This window comes from Colletes gigas, unplaced genomic scaffold, assembly GCF_013123115.1.
Source record: "Colletes gigas isolate AHSC1104 unplaced genomic scaffold, ASM1312311v1 Colletes_gigas_Sc00002, whole genome shotgun sequence".
NCBI lineage: Eukaryota > Metazoa > Arthropoda > Insecta > Hymenoptera > Colletidae > Colletes > Colletes gigas.
Window position 1 is genome coordinate 3,252,672 of NW_025106631.1, and position 23,262 is coordinate 3,275,933.

The 23,262-nt window shown below is 43.2% G+C and overlaps 2 protein-coding genes across 6 annotated transcripts in view; one reads left to right on the plus strand and one right to left on the minus strand.

Moving 5' to 3' along the window:
* The first annotated feature begins 9,174 nt into the window (after positions 1-9,174).
* Positions 9,175-13,223, plus strand: LOC122398467 (ribosome biogenesis protein BMS1 homolog). Of its 2 annotated transcripts, XM_043398344.1 has the most exons (3): positions 9,175-10,301; positions 10,385-11,091; positions 11,125-13,223. In XM_043398344.1, exons 1-3 carry the CDS (start codon positions 9,448-9,450, stop codon positions 13,212-13,214), a joined length of 3,651 nt encoding a protein of 1,216 aa, XP_043254279.1. In that variant the 5' UTR covers positions 9,175-9,447; the 3' UTR covers positions 13,215-13,223. The 2 variants fall into 2 exon arrangements, with proteins under 2 accessions (XP_043254279.1, XP_043254271.1); XM_043398336.1 differs by having other exon boundaries at positions 10,385-13,223.
* A 255-nt stretch (positions 13,224-13,478) lies between these two features.
* Positions 13,479-23,262, minus strand: part of LOC122398449 (filamin-A) — a 36,300-nt gene continuing 26,516 nt past the window's right edge. For all 4 annotated transcript variants that reach the window (XM_043398313.1, XM_043398296.1, XM_043398303.1 and 1 more), the window contains 25 exons: positions 22,431-22,577; positions 22,100-22,327; positions 21,622-21,936; positions 21,333-21,551; positions 20,935-21,255; positions 19,373-19,594; positions 19,087-19,274; positions 18,694-18,898; positions 18,488-18,625; positions 17,930-18,411; positions 17,637-17,865; positions 17,436-17,564; positions 17,145-17,360; positions 16,905-17,081; positions 16,583-16,822; positions 16,368-16,511; positions 16,142-16,300; positions 15,911-16,059; positions 15,645-15,831; positions 15,319-15,581; positions 15,087-15,258; positions 14,786-15,004; positions 14,514-14,710; positions 13,691-13,993; positions 13,479-13,606 (listed from right to left, as the gene is read on the minus strand). In XM_043398313.1, the coding sequence (XP_043254248.1) occupies positions 13,538-13,606; positions 13,691-13,993; positions 14,514-14,710; positions 14,786-15,004; positions 15,087-15,258; positions 15,319-15,581; positions 15,645-15,831; positions 15,911-16,059; positions 16,142-16,300; positions 16,368-16,511; positions 16,583-16,822; positions 16,905-17,081; positions 17,145-17,360; positions 17,436-17,564; positions 17,637-17,865; positions 17,930-18,411; positions 18,488-18,625; positions 18,694-18,898; positions 19,087-19,274; positions 19,373-19,594; positions 20,935-21,255; positions 21,333-21,551; positions 21,622-21,936; positions 22,100-22,327; positions 22,431-22,577 (5,318 nt within the window). In that variant the 3' untranslated portion in view covers positions 13,479-13,537. The remainder of the gene's footprint in view (positions 13,607-13,690; positions 13,994-14,513; positions 14,711-14,785; positions 15,005-15,086; positions 15,259-15,318; positions 15,582-15,644; positions 15,832-15,910; positions 16,060-16,141; positions 16,301-16,367; positions 16,512-16,582; positions 16,823-16,904; positions 17,082-17,144; positions 17,361-17,435; positions 17,565-17,636; positions 17,866-17,929; positions 18,412-18,487; positions 18,626-18,693; positions 18,899-19,086; positions 19,275-19,372; positions 19,595-20,934; positions 21,256-21,332; positions 21,552-21,621; positions 21,937-22,099; positions 22,328-22,430; positions 22,578-23,262) is intronic.

Genomic DNA, 23,262 nt, shown 5'->3' on the forward strand with positions numbered 1-23,262 from the left:
TATAGGAGGGCTACCTGTACTTGCTTCCTTAACCATAGAATAATAGATAGAATAATCGAAAGGGACAATTGTTCTAGGAACATTCGCATACAATAAATAATTCGCGTGATTTGTCCCCACGAATTAATTATTTCTTAAAGCTATACTGGGCTTTACGACAACGCGATGTTAGTCTCAATAGCAGTCCTGTTAGCCAAGTCGTATCACGCGGCGAGGACATCTCGCGAGAATCCGCACACGACCAGCACACGTCCGTGGAGCGCTGCCAGAAAGAGGGGGGGGGAAAAAAGTGGATCGCGTGCCTGTGCGTGTTCCGCCGCGAGCCGACTGCATTCTTGTTCGCCCGGTGTGGTCCGAATTCGCGTCGCCCGTCCTGAGGAGTCCTTGCCCCGCGAGCATTATATGCCCCCTCCGTTCCTTTCAATTCCTGTTGCTCAGACGGAGGGACCGCGTTCCCACAGGTACCCCCATGGATCCTTCCCGCGAATTACGAAGGGAAACTATTCTACGGAGCCTTTGCATCTGCGATTCTTCTTTCGAGATCGCGGAGATCCCGTTTCCGTAATTCGTTTGGTCGTTCTTGCAACGAATACAGCTGGAAAACAAATTTTACGAAAGTTAGTGCACACGACACTTTCTTAACTTATGGGTTAGAATGTAAAAATGCATACACAGCGTGAGTCATGGAGGCACTATTATCGTTATAGATCATACGTGTCTGCTGTTTAGTTACGTGTATCGTTCTATAGCACGGGGCCGTGACTCGAACTTAAGTATCCGGTCTCTTGCTTCCGGTCTGCACGCGACTTCTGCACGTGAAGTCACGTGGCGCCATCGAGTTGCTCGCGCATGAACGTGTGTGTCATTATGCATCGAAGCCGCGGCGGCGAACGATGACACTCGGAAACGCGTCGAACGAGGCTCACTTTCGACAGCTTCTCGCCGATTTGCCCGGAACGAGAGACGTGACCCTGGATCGATACAAATTTTCCTACCGACGAGCTACAAATATTTATTCATAATTCCAGCTTGATCGACGCACACGCGTCATCGTCGAGTGGATTTGTCCGGTGGTCAGCCTATCTCCTGGACAAACAACCAGCAGGGAGAAAAGCTCCCTGTGCATATAATATATAACAGTGTTTCTCAAACTTCACCTTCATACTGTCCATCGCGAACACTTTTGATGGCTATAAATAAAATTCATTTATAGAGTAACAAGATATACAGGGTGTTTTTAATGGGAGATTCTAGAGGCCAAAATAAGACGAAAATCAAGAATACCAATTTGTTGATTATTATTATGATTATTTGTTAAGGTTTCGTTCGTTCTGAATTTTTTTCTCGAAAATGCGCAAGATTTCGGGGGTATGTGTAATGACCAAAAATGATTGTAATTGACCCCCGCAACCGAAAACAATTTTTCCAAAATGATATGAAATTTTTTATTTTCGTCGAAAAATTTCATATCTTCCCGAATTTTTTTCTCGAAACTGCGTAGGATTTCGGGGGTAAGTGTAATGACCAAAAATGATTGTAATTGACCCCCACAACTATCAATAATTTTTTTAGGACGATTTGAAAATTTTTAATTATGTCGAAAAATTTCACACCTACTCGAATTTTTTTCTCGAGAGTGGATAGGATTTCGGGTCTATGTCTAATGACCGAAAATCATTATAATTGATCCCTGTAATTAAAAATAATTTTTTTGGAACGATTCGAAAACTTTTAATTTTGTCCAAGAATTTCACATTTACTCGAATTTTTTTCTCGAGAATGGATAGGATTTCGGGACTATGTCTAATGACCGAAAATGATTGTAATTGACCCCCACAACTATCAATAATTTTTTTAGGACGATTCGAAAACTTTTAATTTTGTCGAAAAATTTCACATCTACTCGAATTTTTTTCTTAAAAATGGATAGAATTTCGAGACTATGTCTAATGACTGAAAATGATTGTAATTGACCCCTGCAACTAGAAATAATTTTTTTAGAACGATTCGGAAACTTTTAATTTTGTCGAAGAATTTCACATCTTCTCGAATTTTTTTCTCGAGAGTGGATAGGATTTCGGAACTATGGCTAATGACCGAAAATCATTGTAAATGACTCTTGCAACTAAAAATAAGTTTTTTAAAACGATTCGAAAATTTTTAATTTTAACGAAAAATTTCACATCTACTCGAATTTTTTTCTCGAAAGTGGGTGAGATTTCAGAGGTATGTCTAATGACTAAAAATGATTGTAATTGACCCGTGCAACTAAAAATAATTTTTCCAGAACGATTTGAAATATTTAAATTTAATTGTTAAGCTTCCATCAACAAATTGGTATTCCTGATTTTCGTCTTATTTTGGCCTCTGAAATCCCCCATTAAAATTTTTCCCAGGCGTGGCCAAATACCCTTATAGAGTAACAAGGTAAAATGTAAAGTACAGGATCATCAACCTTTAAAAATGAACATCATCGACAAACTTATAGAACTTATAAAATGGTTGCAGTCTGGGGGCCTTGGTTTGAGAAACGCTGGCGCGTGCTCCCCGGTGCAAAGCAAACACGCATAAAATTACGTGTTCGCCGCGACTGGTCGGGGCCACGGTAGGAGCGAAAATGCGTTCCGCGAGACGTCTTTCTTGCGAAAACAATGGCAGGGACACGATCGCGAAGGGTGGACGTTCCGTGGATACGTACCGTGTGCATCGATTCGTCCAGCGGTCACTCCCTCCCCCGATCGGCCACTTGACCAACACCGACAGTTGGCACCGTGACACAATCGTCCGATAATTGGCAGATATTGTTCGGAACGCTTGATTCCGTTGGACGGGGCATATGCACGCGATGACCGCGCCACCCTCGCCGTTACTTTACGATTTGTTGCTCGCCGCGGAGACAATCGGAAATATGAATTTATCGGCGATCGCGTTACGGAAGATTCGATGGTTAGTCGATAGGACGCGGCGTATTCAAGTCGATTCCATCGAAAATATGAATTTATCGCCGATCGTATTACGGTGGTCAGCCCGGTACGATAGATAATAACACTCATCGTATTGTACGCTGTGCCCTTGTTTGCTCTCGTAAATTTCAACGTTAAAGACGTACGGAACCACGTATTTCATTTCATCGGTTTGATCATCATTCCGATACAATGCAATAGAGATTCTTTAGATTTCTATTTTAACACGATGTATAGACACAATTTCCTCTGTATGATGTACAGATACAAATAAAGTCAGTATAACCTCGTAACAGAGTTACATACATACGTAACACGCGTTAAACATAAAATTGTAACGTAACCTCAATTATCTGCGTAATTATATTGCTTTCGGGCTATGATTGTTGAGATTTAATCGAATTTACCTATTTACCGAGACTGCAGAGATTTCCATGATTCTAACTTTTGGGAATCCAACGACTCACGATTTTCCGCACCATCTGTGCTGGCCGATTCGCGCCCTTTTCGATTAGTCTACCAGCCAGTCGTACGAGTGGATAAAAGCATTAGCTCTTTGGTTAACTGCTGTCGAACTCGAATTACAAGCTCATCGACGCTGACCCCATCGGACACCGAAACGACCGGTGTCGAGCTTTCGTTAACCTCCTCAGATCTGCTCGGTAATGCCAGATCGAGCACCGGGTCCACTACTCACACATGCAAGATCACGCGTACGTGAGCTCGTGCAGTTTCGAAAAGTCGACAAAGGCAAACTGACGCATGCACTCTTTCTCTAGTCTCCGAAGATGCCCGAAGTAATTTCGGACAGAATCGTGGGAGTCGAGAGAGAAAGGCTCACATTTGCCTTCTCGCTCTTGAACAACTAACATTCGATCTCACTTCAACGGCATTCGATTTGGAATCTCGAGCCGAGATTCTCGATTGCCCTTTTTTCGTGACAATTAGTGACATCTGTCCAAAAGCATTGCAAATAATTTTGGCACTAACGTTATATGTATAGTAAATCACGAGAGAGACTCGACAGCTGAGAGTCTCAAGAGTAGATCAAGATGTTGTGATTTAAGATGAAGTCGCAATGGTTCTTACAGCCAAAGATAAGATTCAGAACCGAAGAGGTTATGTAACGTTGCGAAGAATTTTCGATATAGAGACGAACGACCCCCGATCGACGAACTTTAATATCCAGAGTCGAACGCAGCGGGCAGCTTTCATTTAATCACCCCTCAGCGCGAAATAAATGACTTATTGACCGACCTAGATGCGGACATAGGTTATCCACGGCGTTCCCACCGAAAACTGTTCCCGTTTCTGCACGAGTAAAAAAAACCCGTGTACTCGCGGGAACGCGGTCGTGCGAGACCGATCGTGGAAAAAGAGACTGGGATTTAAATGAATATACACGTCTGTAAAGTCGGGATGGGAATTGCCCGCACCCCAAAATTACGTTCCCATTTAAAAATCACCCCAGTCGTCGTGGCGATTCGCCGCGGTCCGCGGCGGTTCAATCGAGGACAAGTGCCATGCACGAACTGTCGCGGAGAACCCGTGACCATATATTAGGCAATTTTTTTAGGCGTGATTTTAAAAGGTGACAGCTGTCAAAGTCGACTCCGCGGACCGGAACAGAGACGGAAGCGGTTTGCCAGAACGATTCGGGGGAGTCCGCCAAAACGTAGTTCATTATTGCTCGTTTCGCTTGTGGCTTCTCAATGCTCGCCGCCAGAGGGATCGCGCGAGTCTCGTGGGAGTCGAGAGAGGAAGGCTCATTTGCCTTCTCGCTCTTGAACAACTAACATTCGACCTCACGTCGACGGCATACGATTCCAAGTCTCGACTGGCCAGGTATTTTTTACTTTCCGACCTGTGTATGTAGACGAACATAAGCAAGATACTATAATGAACAAAACTTTGTGAAATTTTCCTTACGGAAATACACGTTTTATGACCCCCCGATCATATTTGAATTATTGAACAAAAATAAATTCATTTTTATTATTCCTATATATGAGCGGACATATGTATATCATTTCAGATATCACTTCTGATACAGCTGGCAACGTATAACCATTACTGCTGGCTACTGCCAGCCTCTCGCAGCCTCTGCTGGCTTCTGCTGCCCTCTGCTAACCTCTGCCAGCATGTGCGGGCTTCTGCCTGCCTCTGCTGGCCCCTGCTGACCACTGCTGACCACCACCGATACTTCCGACAACGTGTGACGATTACTACATGTTACTGCTTGCCCCTGCTGGTCTCTGCTTGCCTCTGCAAGTCTCTGCTGCCCCCTACTGACCACTGCTGACCACTGCTGACCCTTGTTCACAACTTCTGCATGTCACTGCTGGCCTCCACTGGCCTCTGATGACCACTAATGACCACTCCCGATGCATCCGACAACGTATAACAATTACTACTTGTTACTGCTTGCCTCTGCTGGTCTCTGCATGCCCCTGCATCCTCCTGCTGGCCTCTGCTAACCTCTGCCAACATGTGCGGGCTTCTGCCTGCCTCTGCTGGCCCTTGCTGACCACTGCTGACCACCCCTGATGCTTCCGACAACGTATAACGATTACAACTTGCCACTGCTTGCCTCTACTGTCCCCTGCTGGCCTCTGCTGTCCCCTGCTGACCACTGCTGGCCGCTGCTTGCCCCTGCTCGTCTCTGCATGCCTCTGCATCCCCCTGCTGGCCTCTGCTGACCTCTGCTGGCCTATGCTGGCCTCTACTTTCCCCTGCAGACCCCTGCTGACCACTGCTGACCACTGCTGACCCTTGTTAACAACTTCTGCCATGATATATATGTATTAAAACATTGTATAATGTAAATCTATGGCAATAAATGATATAATTACAAAGAATTCTATGTGTTCTCATCATTTTTTACCTTTCTCTTCCTCTCCAAATCATTACCTTAGTTATAAGACTCCCTGAAACTCCTTGGTCTCCCTGAACCCACTAGGAAGTCCTGAAACTCAGAACTCTGCTAAAAATTCAAGGTTTCCAAGAATTTTCGGCGTTTCCAAGAAATTCCAGGACTCCCCAGCTGTTTCAGGTCTTTCCAGCTGTTTCAGGACTTTCCAATTGTTCCAGGACTATTTAGTTGTTTCAGGGCTTTCCAGCTGTTTCAGGTCTTTCCAATTGTTTCAGGGGGTTTTAGTTGTTTCAGGACTTTTTAGTTGTTTCAGGACTTTCCAGCTGTTTCAGGACTTTTCAATTGTTTCAGAACTTCCGAGTTGTTTCAGGGCTTTTTAGTTGTTTCAGGACTTTTTAGTCGTTTCAGGACTTTCCAGCTGTTTCAGGACATTTCAATTGTTTCAGGACTTCCGAGTTGTTTCAGGACTTTTTGTTAAAGTTAATTCTTTATTTTGGCAGCAAGTACGAGAGCTGGACACTTTGGGAATCCAATTTTAACCGGAGAAACGGTCTCTTAAAGCTAAGGCAATGATTTGGAGAGGAAAAGAAAGGTAAAAATGATGAGAACATATAGAATTCTGTTAAATTATATCATTTATTGCCATAGATTTACATTATACAAGGCTTGAATACTTATACATCATGTCAGAAGTTGATAACAAAGGTCAGCAGTGGTCAGCGGTGGTCAGCAAGGGCCAACAGAGGCCAGCAGAGGGATGCAGAGGGATGCAGAGGCATGCAGAGACCAGCAGTAACAAGTAGTAATAGTTATACGTTGTCAGAAGCATCAGGGGTGGTCAGCAGAGGCCAGCGGAGGCTAGCCGTGAACAGCAGAGTCCAACAGTGGCAAGCAGTAGCCAGTCGTAATCGTTATACGTTGTCAGAAATACCAGGAAAGGTCAGCAGCGGTCAGCAGAGTCCAACGAAGGTTGGCAGAAGTCATTAGTAATCGTTGTGCGTTGTCAGAAATATAAGCGGTGGTCAGCAGTGGTCAGCACAGGCAGGGAGAGGCTAGCAGTAGCCAGTCGTAATCGTTATACGTTGCACGAAGTACCAGGAGTGGCCAGCAGTGGTCAGCAGGGATCAGCAGGGGACAGCAGAGGCCAGTGGAGGCCAGCAGTAGCAAGCAGTGGCAAGCAGAGACCAGCAGAGGCAACTAATAGCAAGTTGTAATCGTCATACGTTGTCAGAAATATAAGCGGCGGTCAGGGGAGGTCAGGGGAGGCCAGCAGTAGCAAGCAGTGGCAAGCAGAGACCAGCAGAGGCAACTAATAGCATGTTGTAATCGTCATATGTTGTCAGAAATATAAGCGGAGGTCAGGGGAGGCCAGTGGAGGCCAGCAGTAGCAAGCAGTGGCAAGCAGAGACCAGCAGGGGCAACTAATAGCAAGTTGTAATCGTCATACGTTGTCAGAAATATAAGCGGAGGTCAGGGGAGGTCAGGGGAGGCCAGTGGAGGCCAGCAGTAGCAAGCAGTGGCAAGCAGAGACCAGCAGGGGCAACTAATAGCAAGTTGTAATCGTCATACGTTGTCAGAAATATAAGCGGAGGTCAGGAGAGACCAACAGAGGCTGGGAGAGGCTGGCAGTAACCAGTAATAATCGTAACACGTTGTCGGAAGTATCGGTGGTGGTCAGCAGTGGTCAGCAGGGGCCAGCAGAGGCACGCAGAAGCCCGCACATGCTGGCAGAGGGTAGCAGAGGCCAGCAGAAACCAGCAGAGGCTGCGAGAGGCTGGCAGTAGCCAGCAGTAATGGTTATACGTTGCCAGCTGTATCAGAAGTGATACCTGAAATGATATACATATGTCCGCTCATATATAGGAATAATAAAAATGAATTTATTTTTGTTCAATAATTCAAATATGATCAGGGGGTCATAAAACGTGTATTTCCGTAAGAAAAATTTCACAAAATTTTGCTCATTATAGTATCTTGCTTATGTTCGTCTACATACATAGGTCGGAAAGTAAAAAATACCTGGCCAGTCGAGACTTGGAATCGTATGCCGTCGACGTGAGGTCGAATGTTAGTTGTTCAAGAGCGAGAAGACAAATGTGAGCCTTCCTCTCTCGACTCTCGAGAATCGAGAGAGAGCGCATGCGTCAGTTTGCCTTTGTCGACTTTCCGTAACTCCACGAGCTCACGTACGCGTGATCCGGCATGTGTGTGTAGGGCACCGTCGGTGATTTTGCTGGCACCTCTGATCACAGATGATGATTCAACAGAAGCTTATACAAATTGCTCTATATACGTACAATAATTACAGTTCTGTAGAGAATAAGTCAATAAATAAAATATATCAAAGAAACAGAAAATACCTTTGTCGAGCGACGATATGAATATTTCATATTTCGACCCCACGATACATTCCTGAACCACGCTTGCGAGCAAGAATGTGTTTCTGACATAGTCATGTGGGTTTTGTTTATAGGAGCCTCGATTCGCTGAACGAAGTATGGCTTTTCGCATAGTTACCATAGTCCGAATACATTTCTATTTACGAATTAACCCGTTCAACACTTCGATGACCTTTTCGCTCGGTGGTTAGCACGGCAACGTGGCGTTAACCAGCCTCGTCCGACCTTTGACATTAAAAAAAAAACGATCGATCACGGGAATCAAATTTTACAATATCACGAAGCATTGTACGAATTGGGACACGTTTGATCGATGACTTTCCAATCGATGTCTCGTATTGTGTGATTCTAAGAGGCTTTGCCGGCCCCGTCAATTATCTGTAACTTCGTTATAGCTTTCATTCGAGTAATCTACCCTCTTATCCCCGGGGGAAATTCGGTTTATGTTATTAAACTCGATAAACGAAGCACTTTCGACCGATTGTTACTTCGTTTGTTTAAAGAACAGTATGCGACTCTGTCGTACCATCTTGGCGCATATTTACGATTTCGGTGAAAGCGCTGTTAATTGTATAAAACTACGTGTCCTATATTTAGAAGTTATATTGAACATACAAACGTCCGTGCTGCAACGTCGTTTACTATTCGACAAATACTATCGACGTTAGGCTGTATGTGCATCTTCAAGGGTCACTCCAGGTCGTGCATTTTAACTAGCTGTAACGTTTGTCAATTATCTAGGGACACTGCAATTAAACGGTCTACTTTATAAACTTTGTCCAAAGCCTATTTTTACGATAAGACCTGCACCGCCATCTACGGCAAAACGTTCAAGTTTGTCGAGAAATAAAACGTTGTTTTCGCCGCTAGATAGCGCCTCATATCATGTTCGAAAGTAAAATTCTTCTTTATCGATAGCACATGTAGCTTTTCAATTGCCATGTGACTGCGTTTGGTATCGTGTAGCGTAAATAACAAAATGTGGAACGTTCGAAGTAGCACTTATTTAACTTATAAACTTATTTGTGTTCCCTTCGTGTTCTCGGTTTAGTCTGTATCGCATATTGTAACAAGAAACTGTCAGTGACATACATCACGAATGTATCATAACCTCGATGAGCGTGTAAAGTGGAGCAGTCGGTCCGAAGTAAAAGTTTCATTAATGTAACATATTCACGCGAAAGAACGGAAAGATTTAAGAAAGAGATTCAAAATGGCAAACGAAACGGAGGACACGATCACTCACAAGACTCACAGAGAACGTAACGCTGGTCGAAAAGCGGAGAAGAAGAAAGGCAAGAAGGAACACGTTCAAGAACTGACGGACAAACAGAAGAATCCGAAAGCGTTTACGTTTCACTCCGCGGTGAAGGCAGAAAGACGATTCAGACGGAAACAGGATATTGAAACCAAGAAACAACATATACCGCTTGTTGACAGGACTCCCCTAGAACCGCCACCTGTTTTAGTCGCAGTTGTCGGTCCCCCAAAAGTAGGAAAATCCTTGGTAATTCAATGTCTCATTAAAAACTACGTAAGACAACCACTGACCAACATAGTTGGCCCCGTCACCATCGTCTCCAGCAAAAAGAGGAGGGTTACGTTTATGGAGTGCAACAACGACATAAACAGTATGATAGACATAGCAAAAGTAGCAGATTTGGTGTTACTGCTGATAGACGCGTCCTTCGGGTTCGAGATGGAGATCTTTGAATTTTTAAACATATGTCAAGTACACGGTATGCCCAGGATCATGGGCGTTCTGACGCACTTGGATTTAATAAAGAACGCGAAGCAGTTGAAGAGTACCAAGAAGACTCTGAAGCATCGTTTCTGGACGGAAGTGTACGCCGGAGCGAAATTATTCTATCTATCCGGATTGGTTCACGGAGAATATTTACGCACGGAGACTAAAAACCTAGGCAGGTTTATATCCGTGATGAAGTTCAGGCCTTTGACTTGGCGCAGCATGCATCCTTACGTTCTTGCTGACAGAGTGGAAGATTTAACGTCTGCGGAACTGATTAGGCAAAATCCAAAAGTTGACAGAACTGTATGTTTATACGGGTATGTAAGCACAGCTTGGGGAATATTGCATGTGTATTGTGCTTTGCGTATAGTTAATAATGATTCAATGTTTGTGCTTCCAGGTACGTAAGAGGAATTCCATTGAACAAAGAAACATCCATACATATTCCCGGATGCGGAGACGTGAAGATCAAAGACGTCAGTTTCCTGCCGGATCCCTGCCCCTTGCCAGAGGCGTTAAAAAAGCGTGCATTGGTAGAGAAGGAACGACTAATTTATGCACCATTTTCTGGGGTCGGCGGAATAGTTTACGACAAAGACGCCGTTTACGTCGAATTGGGCGGCAGTCATTCTTACAAGGAAGACGACACTGGTCTGGTTGGAGCTTTGATGGACACTCAAGAAACGCTCGATCAAAAATTGCAGCACAGCGAGTTGCAGTTATTTAGCGACGCTGCTCCGATAAAGTCACAAGACGTGACTGAGAGTTTTGGTAATTACGTGGGCGAGACGGTGATCCAAGATGGCAGAGTACGAAGAAAGGTGATATTCGACGATCTATCGGATGGTAGCGATCACGAAAATGACGAGGAATCCGAGGACGAAAACGAGCAGGATACCAAGGAAACTGATAAAAAAGAAAAAAAAGCTGAACGTATGTTGGAGGATGAAAAAGAGGGATTAGAAGAAAGTGAGATGCACGATAGAAAGAGCATAAAAAGGAAAAGTAAAAGCAGTCAATTAGAAAATGTCAAACGTCAAAAGAAAAGCAGTTCAGACTGCGAGGTTAGCGACGTCGATATGGTGGAAGAAAAGTCTTCGAATTCGGGTAATCTCAATGCTTCAGAAACACCAAATGCAGAGGTTTATTATTCCGTAAGCAAAGAGTCTGATATATTGATAAAGAACAAGATAACAGAAGCGCTCGGTTTGCTAAATTCCAGTTCGAGCAAAGTAAATGAAAAATCAAATAGCGAGAGTGAAAGCTTCGACGAGCTCAGCGACGAAGATTCGCGGGCTAAATTGAAAATGGACGACGCGGACGAGGAAACTAACTCGCCGCGTGAATCTTCCGACGAGGAGGAAGAAGACAACGAGGATACAGAGAAAGATGAATCCGAGGACGAGTTAAAATGGAAGTCGAATTTGGCCGACAGAGCCAGGGATGCTTTCGAGGATCGTCAGCGAAGTAACAAGAATCTAATGAAACTTGTATACGGTGTATTCGATAGGAATAACCTCGTGGAAGAGAAAGATGAGAAACAGGAGGAAAACGACAACGAAATAGGTGGGATCTTCCGTAGGGTCCAAGAAAAAGAGAAGCAAAAGATCAGAGAACGAGAATTACAGAATCTGGAGGATTCTATATTCTTCTCGGAGGCGCCACGCGATTGGCTGGACGAGGAAAACAAGCTGCTCGTAGTAAATCGTTTCGTAACAGGGAAATGGAAGAAATCGGAAGACGCTGAGGCGCTTTTAAAGATGGACGACATGGACGACGAGGATCTGTACGGGGACTTCGAGGACTTGGAAACTGGAGAGAAACACGAAGCGAAAGCGCCAAAAGAATCGACCGTGGATGAAATGGAAGAGAAGAAGAAGCTCATAGAGAAGAAGAAAAAATTAAAGGAACAATTCAACATGGAGTACGACAACAACGAGACCAAGACGTACTACGACGAGCTGAAACAAGAGGTGGAGAGGCAGGCGAATTTGAACAAATCAGAGTTCGATGGCGTGGACGATGACGTCAGAGTTCAGCTGGAAGGTTATCGTCCAGGCATGTACGTACGCGTCGAGATAGAAGATGTACCTTGCGAGCTCATCACTCATCTAGACCCTACCTATCCACTCATTCTCGGAGGACTATTACACGGCGAGGAGAATATCGGTTATGTTCATACGCGAATCAAAAAACATCGATGGTACCCCAAGATCTTGAAGAGCAGAGATCCGTTGATACTCAGCATGGGCTGGAGACGATTCCAAACGCTCCCGATATTCTCCAAACTGGAAGACAATTTACGGAGCAGGATGCTGAAGTACACGCCGGAGCACGTTGCTTGCATGTCCCATTTCTGGGGGCCAGTCACTCCACAGGGTACCGGTGTCCTGGCTGTTCAGGACGTCGCCACCAGGGCGCCAGGGTTTCGAATAGCAGCGACAGGTTCCGTCGTCGAGATGGAGAAGAGCACGGAAATCGTTAAAAAGCTGAAGCTCACCGGTGTACCCATGAAGATATACAAGAAGACTGCCTTCATCAAAGACATGTTCAACACGACGCTCGAGGTAGCGAAATTCGAGGGCGCCAGGATAAAGACTGTGTCTGGTATACGTGGACAAATAAAGAAAGCAGTCTCGAAGCCGGAAGGGTGTTTCCGTGCTACGTTTGAAGACAAAATACTTCTGAGCGACATTGTGTTCTGTCGAACCTGGTACAAAGTCGACGTCACGAAGTTCTACAATCCCGTAACGTCGCTTCTATTGCCGCCTGAAGAGAAGAATCGTTGGCAAGGTATGAAAACCACCGGCCAACTGAAGAGAGAAAAGAACATCCATATGCCAGCCAATATGGATTCCATGTACACGGCCATCGAGAGACAGCCAAAAGCGTTCGGTCGTCTGACCATTCCTAGGAGCTTGCAGAAAGAGCTTCCGTATCGAAACAAGCCAAAATTGATGCCAAGTAATCGCAAGCCCAAGTTCAAGGACGGCAGGGTGGCTGTGGTGAGGGAACCAAAGGAGCAGAAAGTAGCTAAGATCATGGAAATGATCAAAACGAATTATACTCACAAGCAACGACTGCTGAAAGCAGCCACTAAGAAACGAATGGAGGCGTATCAAGCTCGGATCAAAGTGGAAGAGACACGGAAGCTGAAGAGGCAAAAGGAACTGAAGAAACACGTGTTCAGGGAACTTAGTAAACTGGAAAAAAAGAAAAACAAACGGTAATACGGTAATAAAATGCACATTGTTTTTTATATCGTTCAATATACAGTGTAACTTTCATCTACACCAAGTCTCTCTGAAGTGCATTATGCCTCTATTGTACAGTAACCGTTGACTCTGTTATATTACGTATGTAAAATTGATATTTACAAAAAAAGAAAAAAGAAAAAAAGAAAAAGAAAAACCTGGCGCGTCGTTTGCAAAGTAACGAAACTTGTCAAAATATCGGTTTTTATTGCAAACATTTAGATAAGTTACAATATAATTATATATTATCAAAATATATTATTAGTCCGTACAAAATAACAACTTTATATGCAATATTCTTACAATATAGCTTGTGATCCACGCCATGACGCGATGGTATGATGTCCCGTTGAGTAATTGTCTCCACCCTGGAATTAATCAACAAACGCATCGTCGATTTTTTCATTTACATAAACGTTTTCAACGAACTTCGGGGACGGTCGCAATTTTACCTGCGTTAACATTAATAATTCGTCTTGCGTGTCGACGATTTTAACGGGGAACGGAGAACCAGGTACCAGAACGCCTGCCCAGCGAACTTCGACTCTATAATCGCCCGGTTCCGTTGGATCGTATCGACAAAGTATTATCCGATCCTTTTGTGTTTCTCTCTGCATCTCTACTCTGAACGCTCCCTTGGGACCGCGTACTCTTACCGTGAGCTGACCAGCACCAGCGCCACGCGTGTCGCAAATGAAGCGCGACTGAAACGTTGCCAGTACGCCATGTTCGATTCCTGGCCCATACACTCTAACCTACAAAATGCATCATAATTCCATGTGTATTAAAGAAAACTCCCAACTGAGAATCTTAAACGTTATATTAACACTTTATCGACCGGTAGCCTATTAATTAATCGGCTTTTCGATTGCAAATTTTTATCTACCGATAGGCCCATTAACCCTTTGCACACCTATGTTGTACTCGACGTTTTTTCAAGTCCAAACCACGGAGATATCATACACTTGAAAATTAATAAATAAAACAGATATTTAATTGAATTTGTTTGTCCCTCTATTTGTTTAAATTTGCCCTACTTTTTAGCTAACGTTAATTTCAAATAAAACACTTAAAAGCGTTGGAAGCTGCTGGTAACAAAATTCAAATATAATTCGGAGTGCAAAGGGTTAATAGGTTTTCGTCCAATGAGATTTACTGTTAAGTTTGTTAGTTATACAACTAAACCGGTCCTTACCGAATGGCAACCTCTACCGGTAGATAAAGTGTTGGAATGCTCGAAGCTTTGAACCTAACTCGTGAGAAATTCCAAATTACCTTGGAGGCATCCGGGGCACCGGAAACACGCAACGTGAAAGGCGAACCCGGAACATGTTCTCCAGCATACTTGATCGTCAACGCATGACGTCCGGCCTCCTGAGGTTTCACGTTTAGCGTGAAAGTAGCATCGCCGTGATCGTACAATTCGCAGTAAGCCACTTTGTGAGGTCCGACGCAGTGCGCCGTAAGCTCGCCTGAATGTAACAAAAATATTTGTTTGAAATACACGAACGCTTGACGAGTTACAGTTTCGAGTATAAGACATTCACCAGGTCCCGCGCGTCTCGTGTCGATGAAACTTCTTATTTCCTGTCCAACTATACCGTTTTTCAGTCCATCCCCCGAGCAAATAACTCGCGAAGCGTCTGCCGCGCTCGTTACGTTTATTTGCAAGGGGCACCCTTTCAGTTGTCTTCCGTTCCACGAGACGGTCATTAAAAGGGGGTCCGGGGTCAGCGGTATGTAACTTGCACGATAGACACTGTCCCCTGAAGGCAAAATTAATTCAGTCCCCCACTTGCAATAAATAAAACAAAATTGTGACCGTCGAAACTGTCGCGAGTTGCTCACCTAAATGTTGTAACATTACGTTGAGCTCATTAGTTGGTGAAAAAAGTTGGACTTTGGGCGTTCCGTTGCCAGCTTGAGAGCCGTCTATTGTGAAACTGACTTCTTCTCCGCACTTGGCAGATGTTAATCCTCTTCCTCTTAATAATACTCGACTCGTGTCTTGTACTGGTGGCTAGATATTAGAAAGAAAACTTAATCGTTGTAACAGATACTTACTGCTTTAGTTAAATACCTCTAAATCTTGAACTATTGCTAGCTTTGGGGCTCCTGGGAATGATGTCCCATTGAATAATATTTCTAAGCGGTGCTCTCCACCGTTGATATGCGGCGGAATGAGCTTCAGTCTATTGTTGGAAGTCATTTCGAAAGATAACGGCTGATCGCCTATTTTCCCAGTGAGTTCACCCGGTCCTGCATCAGCAGTGTCGAAACTGATTTTATTCGTTGGGTGTAACTTCAACCTTCCAATATCGTCGCATACAGCTGGCCAACCACCTTAAATTACATCAAATAATTTTTGATGTGACGAAAAGTATTCTAATTTATTTTATTACTTACCGATCACGCGAAGATTTCGTGTATCGATGATTTTCGGATGCCAGGGAGATCCAGGAAGCTGTTGTCCAGCCGAGACAACTCTGATATCGAACACGCCAACCTCGGATGGAACGTAAGACACGTTCCAAGTACCCGGATTGGCCCCAGCTTCGATGATCGCTTTCGAAACACTGTCCGGACCATCCACCTATCAAAGAATGCAAAATGCATTTAAAAGCAGTTGCATACAGATGAGTACTTCTGAACAGAAATCGTAATGTATTTACCTGGACCGCCGGAGGACTTCTTGTGCCAGTGACGATAAAATGTGCTGCCTTATCTACATGACCGCTTAGCAAACCTTCTCCCTTTGCACGAGCTTGCCCAGCTGCATCCACCGTGCACACTACTGGACTACCGGGTATGGGACATCCTCCTATGTGCACGATTATGACATTTTTATAATCAGAATGGATTAAATTCTAGACCAATCTATCCCCCTTGTAGTAGGGTCTTACCATATGTGATGTTCATCATATAAGTACCGGGTACGCTAGGAGAGAATTCCACCATCTCAGCTCCATCGTTGAGCGGAGTAACTTGTAACGGAAGTTCCTGACCCAGTGGACTTGTTGCTGTTACATCCAGATCCGCCATTCCAGCATCTGTCTTCATTACTACAAGAGTTTATTGTCATAATTAACTTGTTCAATTGACGCATGCACGCATATTCAACACACGTACTTTTAAATGCGATATGATCGTGTACAGACACGGTCATCGGACCCAATTCTTGCAATTTCACTTTGGAGACGTCGAAAGCTTGACAGAAAAAAGGTGAACCCAGCACGGGTTTCGCACCATGCAGAACATCGATCTTGTATGTTCCTGATGAAATGAAACATTTTTTTATCAAACACAATATTGTTAGGAATATTAAATTGATCCAAACAACTCACCAATAGTGTTTGTTGTAAATTCAGCGAGCAAATTTCCATCTCGATGTTGGTAACATCGAACTGGAACCGCGTTGCCTTGTGGTCCGCTGATCACGACGTCAAATTCTTTACCAGGGCGACCTAATGTTTCGATGGTGAACGAGGTCACTTTCCCGACACACGATTGATATAACCCTAAACCCGTGGCAGTTACTTCCCGTCCCCCAGTAGGGCTGCGAACAGTTACGTCTAATGGACTGCCTAAAAATAAAATAATACAACTAGTAACAAACAGATGAACCGTGAAAAAAATAAATCTAAAATAGGCAGACGAATATTATACCCGAAATGTGAACTTCGTTGTACTTCATGTGGACTCTATGAGGAGCTGCTCGTGTTGGATGAAAAATTATTTCATAAAGACCATTGTCTCCTTCCCTGACCACGCTATCGACGTCGGCTCCAGCAGCGCGCACATTCACTGCCAGTTTTCCAGGCCCGGCTTCCTTCGATGCAACCACTGTAAAACAGATTTTATAATTTCCATTCGAACGTACGTTCAATACAAAAGTATATACCGTACCTATAATACTTCCAGGTCGATGGCAAACTACGTCTGATACCTCTTTGATCGTAACTTTCCCAGGATCGAAAGCTTGGAGTGTTTGGGAACTTATCATTTTGTGACCGTCGCTGAAAATTACGCTGTAAGTTCCAACCTGTCGCGTTCGGATTTCTACTCGATACAAATTGGACGATAATTTCGTCAAAGTGCATGGGATAATTATACCATCGGGCCCTGATCGAACATTCAATTAAAATTACAATATAATTTACATAAAAAAAGAAGATAATATTTTAATAGAAACTTTACCTGTAACTTCCGCAGATACGGGACCTTCCAATCCTGGCATTTCTAAATCCATGTAAGCTGTATTGCCAACTCGAATCATAGATGGTCCGTCTAACATAGTACTGACTACAGGACATTTAAATGGACTCCCTAATGCATAAGAATGTTACTGATTTACTGAATATTTATTAGTAACCATTACAGGAGGAAATGTTAAGTTACCTGGTACATTGTCATCGTTGAAACTAATATTAACATAATGGGTGCTAGTAGTCTGTGGAACGAACGTTACGTCGTACAATCCACGAGCACAGGCGACTACTTCAGCTTTAACGGTGTTATTTTCCGTGCTCACTACCAATTCCAACGTTCCTTCACCAGCTTCTGCAGCATCGACTGTAAAAGTTGTTGCTTGGCCCAACAACGCTTCCGTAAGACCCGACACGTGAACCTGTATACAATTTTATTAAAATGTGCTATCAAAAATTGGATAAAATCGTACTTATTTAATTTACCTTCGTGACATCATAAATATTGCAAGCGTACGGAGATCCTTTCACATGTTCATTGTCCACTAACACGCTGATGTTATGTCTGCCTACCTCCATAGGCACAAAACTGATGTTATATTTTCCATCTATGGGTTCTATCGTAATAGGGAGCGATATACTAGATGGCGGCATTACGATCACGTCGCAATTCGTCGAAGGAGCTTGTGGATCTACCGTGAAGGAAATCAGCTGCTTCACGGCTCCCATTTTTAAATGATGACCTATGATTGCTGCTTGCCCCGCGCCGACTACTTTACAGCTAAACGGCGAACCCGGAACAGGTTCTCCGTTGAAACGAACGCTGAGACTGTGCACAGCAGCTTCTTGAGGCTTGAAATTTACTCTGAACTTTGCATTCCCTTCGCTTTGTACATAATTTGGTACGTTTTTACCATTTACAGCAACGATGATCTCAAGATTACCAGCACCTGCTTGGCTAGCATTAACTGAGATTCAAAGAAGATATACAAATGAATTATACCATAGATGTATTGTGTAACTAAGTAGAAACCATTGACTTACTACTGAAGAAAACTGGTTTTCCAACTACGCCGCTATTTATATCTGTCACCTTTACTTTATCCGCATTGTAAGCTTTTACTAAAAATGGGCTACCCTCCACGTGCGATCCACTTAATTTCACTTCAACGCTATGGTCGCCTATAAATTTCACACATGTTTCTTTAAAGTTTCTACGACTCTCTGTTGCTATGCATTGAGTTACGTACCAACATCTTTTGGGGTGAAACCTGCGGTGTAACTTCCATGCCCGTTCTGTTTAACATGAACCGATAAACTTTCTCTAGTGGGCGAAAGAACTTCCACTATAGGTGTCCCTAAGGAAGGATCTGCTTCTATCGCGAACGTTGTCAGGCGATTCACAGACACTTTCTCGAGTCCCTCGGTTATTATTACCTTTGCCGTGTCACTAACCTAATTTTCACCAGCAAAAACAACAGCGCTATCACATAATACGTATTTATACACATTAAAGCCTCACTAAACCAGTAGTTAATCACGTCGATGACCAGTTAATCACAGTTTTCATTACAAAACAATTTTCATCATTTTAAAAAATTATGCACCCATTTAAGCACTTAATAAACGTAACAATATCGTACCTGACAGCTGAAAGGACTACCAGGTACATCCTCCCCATTAAATCGTAAGTCCACGGTATGTACAATTGGCTCTCGAGGTGTAAACGATATCGCGTACGTGTGCGGGCCCTGTGCTTGAGCGGACGTGGGCACACGGCCACCATTTACAGTCACTTCCAAGTTTCCCGGTCCTGCTTGACTAGTTTCAACTAAAAGTAAAAAAACGAACGAAAAATGGAGAATGGAACACGTGCTTCTCGATACGCGTTTCATACGGCACAAAGTATACCACGAACGAAAGCAGTACCTAAGAAAGTTACAGGCATTCCTATTACACCGTGTTTAGCATCCTTTACTTTGATGGCAGTCACGTCATACACTTTGCAGCTAAATGGACTGCCAACCACGGCAACATTCCGATGGCTTACCGAAATTCTATGCTCCCCGACTACTCTCGGCGTAAATGCCACGCTGCAGGTCGTGTCTTTGTTGTCAGTCACTTGAGCGGGTACAGCCTGTCCATTGGGTCCTATCAAGTCCGCCGGTTAGTCGTTTAATACAATTTAGTCAGCCAACTACTAGGGTGGATCGGATGGACACCAAAAGTAGACGATGGGGATTTATGCGCGTCCAACAAGTTCTTTTCTTAATGTTAACAGTTTTTAATCGGGAACAAGCGATCTTATTAGAAAAAAGCGATGTATAAGTTGTTATGATCAAGTAACGGCTGCGGATGCATGAATGTAAACGTAATTGATCTAGAAATTAATTTAATTTGATTAATGCTTGGTTAATACTATATCTTGCATGTTATCGCAAAGATGGAATTATATGGAAGGAACAATGCAAGCAAAATATTTCGAGGCCCGGAGAGTCGGAGGGGGAGACCACTTCCGATAGAAACGAGGGATCGATTTGTTGATTGCATTGTTGATTCGCTTAACTAAGTATGGACTATCTAAATAATTGATAAATGTTGGCACATTGGATGAAAGCACTGTGCAAAGTTTCAAACTCAAACTTTGAACCATTGTGCCATAATACTTAAACGTTAAAGTTGAATTAATAGTAATTATATAATATAGCACCATAAAATGGCTGTCATGTGAAATATACATGAGTATATATGTATGGTTCAGCAATTGAAATGAAAATTGCAAAGCGTTAGTCACTGTTTTAGCAATTATTTGCGATTGTGGAACCGAATCCCATATAATACTCTAAAATGGTAACCAACGATTAAAACACAAGAGAAGAGCATGAGAAAAAAAACTATCCTTATGCAACACTTTTTAGAAGGTCAAGTTAAAAAAAACCCACCACCAATTTATTTAAAAGTACTCCGTTATTAAGGTAAAAAAAATGAGATTAGTTTTGTTTGAGAAGTCTAGTAATGTCGTAGTCTGAAAGCTGGCCGACCTGCAACAGAGAGAGAATTGCTCTCAAGCCAGAGATTAACGAGACAGTCAAACACACAGAGGCACAACTTCGTGCAAGTTTTCACCATAATTAACAGAAAAATGTACCGAACGAATTATCACAAACAAACAAGACAACGATCGAGAGAAATTAACACGAAGGTGGTAAACGAAACATAGAAGGTGCTCGTATAATACTTTCGGTCGTCGGCGGGACCGTTGTGCATAAGTTGCAAAAATCATGTAACATTTAGTTGGAACGTTAGATTTAAAGGGATATCAAACATAGAGAGTATGATGTCGCTGTGAAGATAATGATTTTTGTGCAATAACAACAAGGGTACAACTTTTAATCGAATGGTACTCATGCGGCATATACATATCAACTGTGTATCTAAAGTAAAACAAAATGTCAATAATAATTGGAATAAATTAGAAAAAATCGACTTACCTTCAACGTTTACTTCTAAATCCTCCAAGCTACCGGCAACGTTACTGACTGTAAGATAGCTTTGCCTTCCTAATCCAGCACTGCTTAATGCCTGCCCACTCACTGTTACATGACTATCACCACCTACCCGAGTCACGATCGGACAGCCTGGCACGGTTCGTTTGTTAAAGGCGATATTAATTATGTGCTCGCACGCCTCGAATGGTACGAAGCTGACCGAAAATCGTGCGTTCCCCTGTGGCGTCACTTGAGTAGGTATATTCTGGCTACGTGCCGATATCGTGATTTCTAAATTTCCTTCGCCAGCTTGACTCGCGTCGACTATCAACAAAGACTTTAACGTTATTGCACCAACGAACAATCCGAGACATTTCAGCCTACTTTCGTTTTTAACATACCGGAGAAGTGTGTTGGCTGGCCAACACTACCCCTAGCTACAGGACCGATTAACACTTTGTCCGCGTTGAACGCCTTAGCTAAGAACGGTGTGCCATTCACAGGATGCCCATTATACTCGACGCTGATCGAATGAATGCCAACGTCTCTTGGAATGAATTCTGCCGTGAAACCACTCTTTATATCGCCCGTTACTTTAACGGGCAATTCGTTGTTTGGTCCTTAGAAAAATACGCATTTCGTTATTGCGAGATGGTTTCGTACTTAGGCTACACATTCATTGATACCAACCTCGTACAGAAACTGCGAGCTCCGCGCTACCGCTACCATCAACTCCCATGTGAAAGCTAGCAGGCTGATCGACTGGAATTAATTCCAGATGATTTAAACTTAACGTTACTCTGCTTGTGTCGGAAACGTTGCAAATAAAGGGGCATCCTTTTACTGCTTCTCCGTTGAACTTTATATCTATGTAGTGTGGTTTAGCAATTTCAGGCGTGAAAGAGACAAGACAACGTCCGCCTCCTACTACTTGAACGTGATTGGGTACCTCTCCTTCGTTTATTGAGATTTCAAGCTGTCCTTCGCCAGCAGCACTAGCATCGACTGTGAACATTCCAAGAAATTGAAGCATACATTTATATTCGTTATTTTTATTGATTATTATTTACATTAGGAACCCCACCAAGTTCTTGGAACACTTAGGAACATATTCTCTAATGTAAATAATTACCCTTTTATTTATTTAGAGCGAACCATCTTTAATTACCTCTAAATTGGCAGGCATGTCCTACAACAGCACTGGGTACATCGGTAACTTGAATTAAACTGCTATTGTACACCTTGGCGACAAGAGGTCCTGCCGGTAGCTTTTGTCCCGCGATGCTCACTTCCACAAGATGACTGCCCACTTCTGTCGGAGTAAATTCAACTCTAAATTCTCCAGAGCGTCCCGGTTCTTCGTCAATTCTTGCTGGTATGTGTCTTTTAGAAGGCGCTGAAATTAATCATTGCATTTTGTGTCAGAATGTTTACGGTGCTGCGACAAGAAGAGGATACTTAAGTTGTTGTATCGTATACCTGTTGCGTGGTATACTTACTTATAATTTGGACGTCAATTTCATTGCTGTTAAAGCCAAGAGCGGAAAGTTCGAACAGTGCAGGACTACCGGCAGGGACCAATCTTATGGAGTCCCCAATTACTGACATTTTTGGGGCTGGCATGATGCCCACTCTCCACGGTGATCCTATTGATTTCATAAATTACTTTAATAATTTTGTAACACTTCAATTATATGAACAAATGTATGTATTACATATTATAGTGAAAAGTCATGAAATATATAATGTGTACAGGAACTTCTTAATTCAATATCTGTACATAAGAACACTGTTACATTATAAAAGTACATTTAATGTACAATATTTAAATATGGTATACTTTCTCAACAATTGTCTCGAGAAAACAATAAATGTAATCAATCTGTTTGTGGTCGCTAGATTTTGAATCAAATTTCAATTTCCCGGAAGTGCAACGTGACTCCAATCAGATGTCACCTAACCTTTCTATCTGGCATAAGGGCACGCGCGTATCACAGAAGAAAATAGCCTTCGTAAGTACCGCGGGAAAATGCACGGAAGCAAGTTTCTCCGAACACATTGGACAGAAGTATAGCCTGACAATCGCGCGATCGCGCGTGTATTCGAAGAAAACGGGTAATTACCTCGATCACCTTTACTTTTCAGACCACGAAACCTGAAAAACGCTGAAAAACCTTAAACGAAAAAAATGTTGAACTTAATTAAATTACGGACAGCCTACGGGGCGTCGATCGCGACAGTGAACGAAACGCGCGAACGGAATCTATCGATCAATAATAAAACTCGTTCACGGAACACACTTCGATCTCGGCCATAAGTACGTGCGAGTAT